General features: G+C 42.3%; 1 protein-coding gene across 6 annotated transcripts in view; it reads right to left on the reverse strand.

Annotated features, from left to right (window-relative positions):
- The window catches only part of ubtfl (upstream binding transcription factor, like), an 18,950-nt gene extending 12,093 nt beyond the window's left edge, over positions 1 to 6,857 (reverse strand). The window contains exons 1-4 of one of the 6 annotated variants that reach the window (XM_020610390.1): positions 6,502 to 6,857; positions 4,616 to 4,711; positions 2,746 to 2,921; positions 1,082 to 1,165 (exon numbers count right to left, since the gene is read on the reverse strand). In XM_020610390.1, coding sequence (XP_020466046.1) covers positions 1,082 to 1,165; positions 2,746 to 2,921; positions 4,616 to 4,676 — 321 coding nt within the window. In that variant the 5' untranslated portion in view covers positions 4,677 to 4,711; positions 6,502 to 6,857. Of the gene's footprint in view, positions 1 to 1,081; positions 1,166 to 2,745; positions 2,922 to 4,615; positions 4,715 to 4,902; positions 4,975 to 5,025; positions 5,519 to 6,501 lie in introns of those variants that run through there. The other 5 variants (XM_020610388.1, XM_020610393.1, XM_020610391.1 and 2 more) reach the window with 5 other exon arrangements.

Genomic DNA, 6,857 nt, shown 5'->3' on the forward strand with positions numbered 1-6,857 from the left:
TGTGGACCGGTAACAAACTGGCCCTTTCTCACATTTCTTTATACATATACAGTACGTTCTTGCCACTTTTCACCGTCTTTTAGTTACATTTGCACAAGAGTTCTCTGATCACATCTGCTGACACACATATGTTTGTGGTCCTCACCTGCCTTTATGTCAAACAGGACACTATTCTTGACCGTGAAGCTCTGAAGCTTGTATGGTGCTGAGAGTCGCAGTGTCAACACATTTGTATGAACAGGCTTCTTCTTCAGCAGCACATACAAGAGACTTCAGAGAATGTTCTCATACGAAGAAATCCAGGAGCGGTCCGACCTGTGCTCCAAGCCCTTGTGTCTACACCCACAGAACTTTTTCACAGCAGACATTTTGACATGTTCATAGTAGGAAAAGCACAGGTGTAACTGACAACACTCACAATGGTGGCATTCCATTTATGTGAGCCAGTTCCAGGATCGTGGCGTTGTGCGTGCTTGCTGAGTGGTGTTGTTTAGTGGGACACTTAATAGACCTCAGCCGTTATTAATGTTGTTAGCTACACCTGTGCTTTTTCTGCTGCAACAACTCTAAACATCTGATCACATCTGCATTACTCATTTTCCTTTAGTTGTTCTGTATTTATATGTAATTTTAGTTTTCCAGTTACTTTTATTTTAGTATTTTAGTCTTAATTTGTGGCAATGTCTATTGTATCAATCTCCATGGTTCAGTTTTGCATTTTTTATTTCGACTGTATATCTTGCAGAATAAAAGTTTCAGCTTCAGCCACAGTGACGTAGTCAGTCTGAACTGATAATGTCCTGCCTGTTAATATTTATTCATTAAAAGTTTGTTCATCTTGACACATAAAAGCACAAATTATCAGTAATCCATTTCTTTATTGTAGTGCAACTGTTAGTCCACAAACAGTTGAATGCAGCTGCTTCTTAGTCATATATTCACTGTGCTGAATGAAATCCTGCACACAAAGTCACTGCTGTTACTGGCTGGCTGCTCCAACTGAACAAGCAGCTGGTCAATAACCAGTTATTTGGATGGTGACCTACTTTGCTAAGGACCAGCTTGGTTTAGTAAATCTCACCTTCAGTTTCTTTCCTTTGTACGGGTTCTTTACGAACTCGATGGCGTCCATGATGAGCTCCGTCATCGTTCTGTACTTGCGAACCTGAAACACAAGAACATGGAGGGCGAGATGAGGGAAGATGCACTGAGTGCGAAAAACTGCTGTTTGGATGTGAATTCACTGTGTGCAGCACACCCAACCTGGGGAAGCACAAAGGTTAAGTAGCCAAGATGCCCTAAGTGTTTAAAGAATTCGCTAGTATTATTTCTTTGCTAGTTTTTAAAAGGTCATCTTTGCCATTTCACTGAATATTTCATTATAGTATATACACTAATATATAATCTTTCCTCTAATGCACCATTCTATATAAACAAAAATTCACCTTATATCAATAAATCTTAAAACTAGAGTTACGACTTTGCAGATGTATGGCCCCGCCAACCAGTCAAATTCACAGGTGTGGGTCAGAAGTGATGTCACTGACCTCGACCTTTGACCAAAATCTGACTGTTTCATTGTCCAAGTGGACATTTGAGCCAAATTTCAAGAAACTCTTTCAAGGTATTCCTGAGGTACTGCGTTGATAAGAGTGGGACAGACGTGACTTTACTTTTTTTTTTTAACAATCCTCCAACTAAAAATGAAGTGCAGCATTTGTACTTCTCCAAATATAAACAGGTGCAATGGCTAACGGAAAAAAAAGAACGCCTGTTACTACTGAGCATATGGACTGTCGTGCCTCTAAATCTGATCGGCACAAAGTCGGAAATCTCAGTGTGACTGACCGGTCACTGGCCAAGGCCAGACACGCTGAAACGGCTGTTTCTGGTCTCCGCCCATCAATCAGTGCATCTCTAGATTTTCACAATCAGAATCAGCTTTATTGGCCAGGTGTGACGAACACGAGGAATTTGACTGATACATCGGCTCTCAATGTGCAAAAAGAAAACCAGCATAAGGCTGTGTAATATAACAAAATAGCAGTATTAACATCAGCAAACAGTGCAAACAATGCAGAAAAATCAGTAATGGGTTTTCTGTAGAAAATAAGATATTGTAAATAGAAGAAAACTGATTAAAACATGCAAAATCTCATTAAGGGTACTCCTTTATTTGTACCATAAGAACTTCATTTTAACTGCAAACCCAGGGTATTAACCCAAATATTTCAATGGTTAATTTAGGAAATTCTTATTCAACGAATTCACAAGATTTGAACAAATTAATGGAAACACATGTGGACTAGGACATATTAAGTGATTTTACTTTTTTCTACAGAGATGACGGCGTTTGTAACTTAACTAAGCAGCAGGAGAGTCCCTACATGTTCTGCTTCATTAGAAACTTCAAGTCTTTTAAAAGTGTAAATTATGGGATGGCTTCCACTTTATCATGGACTAATATATTAAGGGGGTTCAAAAGGGATGAAAAAAAAACATTAAGGCTTACAAAACAACATTACAGGTAAACCTTAATTTGTTCCTTATGAGGACCTCAATTTTTATTTAAATTAACCCGAAATTCGGGGTTAATAAGTAACTAACTAATTTTAACATGTTATCTGAACAGTTTCAGGGTTTGGGGTGGTAAGAACCCTCTGCATTTCCACCTTAAAAAAAAAAGGTTTTTCAGATATAAATACATGACTTTCACATTATCTGAGCTTCTGACTGACGCCGTACCTCAGACGAGACTTTCTGCCACTTCTGGCGGCACATGTCTCCAGTGAAGCTGCCGAAACAAACTTTCTCCCAGTCGAAGTGAGACTCTGTGGTTTTATATTTCATGGCGTCTCCGTCCGGCAGCAGACTGCGGATCCTCTCGAGCAGAGTCAGACAGTCCTCCTTACTCCACTCATCTGCAGACACACAAACACACCTGGCAGGTACTGCAGGTAACAACAACATGTGAGCTCGTCCAGTGAAGTCCTAAGCTAAATTCCAATTCTCTTATTTTATCTGTCCTTGCTCAACCCGGAAGTTGTTCTGGTCCGCCATGATGAAGGACCTCCCAAAGCTCTTCTTTCTGCTCAGAGGAGCGAGAAGGCTGCTAGAGAAGCTTTAACCAAGGATATGGAGTGCATCCTTCACAGAGGGCTGTTATGGAGTGACACATCCCTTTATCAGAAATCAGCTGGTGACTGGACAATTCTCATGAAGAATCGGAGGAAAGGGCGTCTCCTCTCGTTAGTAACATGTTTCCTCAGTTCCTCTCTCCTTGCATGTTACGTAGGTGGGACAAAGGAAAAGATGCAAGTGAAGGAAACGTGGATGCAATTAGAGGAATTAGGATTCCCCCCTAGGGTGTTTATCAAGTCATTTATATGGGTCCTTGTTTCCCTCACTTGCATCTTTTCCTAGTGTCTTAGTCGTGCTCATGTAAGATGCAAGGACAAACTGCGAGGAGAGAGGACTCAAGGAAGCACATTATTAACAACATGAGACATCCTTTCCTATGATCCCTCATCTGAAGCATCCAGATGATTTCTGATAAGTGAGTGTATCGATTCATAACAACCTCCGTGAAAGAAGCTCTCTCTCCCGTGTCTTCACTCGTGGCTCCTGAGGCAACCTCCTTGCTCCTCAGAGCTTATATAAGAGATCCGGAAGTTCTTCAGATGTAGGATGTAGGAACCATCTTATAAGAGACTTGAGATACACCCCTAGTCTCGGTCTGGGTCAGACTGCATGAAGCCCCTCCAACTGTGTGAGTGTTAGCCAGCTTTACATGTTGAATGCAAGGATCTGATTGGTCGATTTCAAAGACATATGACTGATCCACCTGCACCAACCTCATGTTTAGAACAGATCCGGGTTGCCAGGTTTTATTCCAGGAGATGAAACCGTTCTGTTTTTAAATGTATTCTAAATTAATGCACACAATAGTGGGGCTTCTGCCTGTGCGCGCACACTCAGTGGCCAGTTTGTTAGGAACCCTTGAGTTAATCTAAGTCAGTCTGATCCAACAGTGCTGCAGTAAACCCTCCTTCATGAAGATGACGATGTTCAATCTGTGTTCAGACTGTTTCACAGAGGTGTTGGTTCACCAGTGTGGTTACTGTGGAGGTTAGGGTTGTGCTGCTGTTCACCTAGACTGGCTTATGCTGAGAACTGGTTCTGGGATTAGCCTCACTGATATGTCAACAAAATAAGAATAACAATAAATTTTATTTGTACAGCACATTTCAAGAGTTACACAGTGCTTTACATCAGAATATCAAGATAAAACCATTTAGTCGGGTCACTAGAAAAATACAGAAAATAAAGGTTAAACTTAGAGGGAGGATTTACGGGAGGGCTGTTGGATCAGATCTAGTTTGATCTGGGTGTTCCTAATAAACTGACTACAATGAACAACAGGTTGGTTGGTTTGTAGTCATGACTCATGGCAGCATCAAATCTGGTTCAAAATGTCTGAGGGTTTTAATACAGCTCATCTCTGGCCTCGATCAGGACCACAAACCATGGTTTTTCATAAGTGCTACTCTGACAACCCCACAGACACCAGGTGTCAGGTGATGATGAGGCCACAGCAGGTGGTCTGTTACCTTACCTGGCTCGCTCTTGATCCTGGCGCCCTGAGCCGTGGAGACACTGCTGCTGCCGTTCATCATGCAGCACCTGACGGAGAAGACTCCGCCTCAGCCCACTGCTAAGCACACACAGGTAAAACAGCTTTATTTATAGTGGACAGATAGAACACTTGAGCCAGGTGACGGTCGGCAGACATTTGTAAGCGGCCTGTCAGCCGAGGCTCAGACAGGTCTTTTTCTACACAGAAAATATTTATGTTAAGAAAATTCCTCCTGGTCGACGTGTTAACGGATTTTAAGCTCATACGTATGGACATCAGCAGTTTTCGGTCCGGGATCGGTTCTTGTTCTTCATTCAACTAAATATTTATTAAGCATCGGTTAGTTTCTAACCTTGGAAACAATAAATCCCAACTCAAGGCTCACTTACTGCCTTTTGTGGGTGCTTTCAACCACGTCACGGGAGCTTCGCTTCAGAGAGGGATATTTCATCCATGAGGACCAATCATCAATTACAAGCTTGAGTTGGCAGGGTTTTGGTTGTTGTCCAGATTCCACTGTCCTCACACGTTTCTAAGGTTTTCCATTCACCAAAAGAAGGGCGGGATGTTATTAGATCACAGATTGGTTGATCAATCAGCTCCTGTCCGCCCCTGTTGGCCCTCACTTGCCAGGGTTCTGCCAAATTTTTCTCCCTTACCGAGATGGATTGCTAACCCCACCCCATCCACCCTAAAGCTACTTTGTGAACGGTAGGTCGCGCTACCGATAAGCAGCAACATCTGACAGAACACCGGCCGAGGTAACCGTCCCCCAGCTGCGCTGCGTCCCCGCTGACAAGGTCAAACTGCGGGGCAAAGTTCTGGCGTTTAGTTTCGCAACTTCTGGTGTAACATGCGGAATGTTTTAGTTTCAAGTGTAAACATGATCTTTGTTTAATGATAAACGGTGTTAACAGATGAACTGCTATTACTCAAAAAAAAACAAAAAAAAAAACAAAACAGTTACAAGTGCAACAGAGAGAACTAGTACGTTTCGCCAAACTCCACTGAAAAGTGCGTCACTTTAAGGCAAATGTGCCTATATGCAAATATACAGTTAATGCAAACAAATTTCGCAACTCTTCACGAGCAGCATTTCAATTCGGCACTAATCTTAAATTCACAATTGAGTGAAAAAATAAACTGCTGTTTGTAATTAAAAAAACAAAACACGGAGGGCGGCAGAGAGCAAACCGGAGTCACTGTAGGATTTTGGGGAAACTGTTGTCTGGTTTATTGTTTACGTGCCGAAATTACCTAAATGTGTCGCCGCCCCGTTTCAATATACATCCTTTTTTAAATATCTAACGCTCTTTTCTGTTAAAACGAGGATTTCAAATTGGCTTCTGAACGTGTCCGTTAGCAGGAACGTTTAACCGAAAGCAGCGGGCCGTCAGGCTCCAGCTGCCCCAGCAATGGCGCCCGTCTTTCGGCAGGAGTCACCACGTAGCTTCCGCTGACACGCAAAGAGCTACTCGAGACGAGCTAACGTTACCCGTCTTTGGTTAAATGTGGAAACTTGGAGTAAAGCTTTGAAAATACAAACACTAAAATATTTTTAAAATACCAGCGTGACATGTGTAGCTTGATAATCTCATTATTTAGCAAACCTGCTAAAATGATCAAATTCGTCGATATGTGTTTTCGTAGTAAAATAATAAAAATATAATGGCGAAATGATGGATTGGTGCAGTAATACAACTGCCAAACCCCTAATATTTGATTATTTCGGTGCTGAGCGGGATGAGTGCTTGCTGCTTCCCCAGAAGCCTTCACTGCGAAGCCGCCATGAATGTTCAAGAGACTCGGGGACAAACGACCAGAAAACCCCAGAAATCTGTTTAAAAACAAAACTTGCTACTTACCTTTTGATTCAGACAGAACCCCGGGTTATTACTGCACACCACTATGGTCGTTTGGATTATTTCTGGACTTTCAAAGTGTGTTTTTTTTAGCCATAAACCCCGGGGAGCCAGGTAGAAACGAATCCGACAAAAGGAGCGTCTAGTCCGGTATGAAACTCCGCCCAGCGCCGCAGGGGGAGGAACTCCGGTGGAAAACATGAGGACAAAGGCGGAGGATGAAACCAGAGACAGCGGCTAAAACTCAAGCCAATGCCGCATAAAATTAGCTGACATGTAGAAATATTTTTTACGTGTTTTAAATGAGCGTTGAGTCGGTGTTTACAGTGACTAAACTACGACAGTGTCCTTTTCTGTAA

Source organism: Monopterus albus, unplaced genomic scaffold (genome assembly GCF_001952655.1).
Source record: "Monopterus albus unplaced genomic scaffold, M_albus_1.0 scaffold105.1, whole genome shotgun sequence".
In the NCBI taxonomy this organism is placed as follows: domain Eukaryota; kingdom Metazoa; phylum Chordata; class Actinopteri; order Synbranchiformes; family Synbranchidae; genus Monopterus; species Monopterus albus.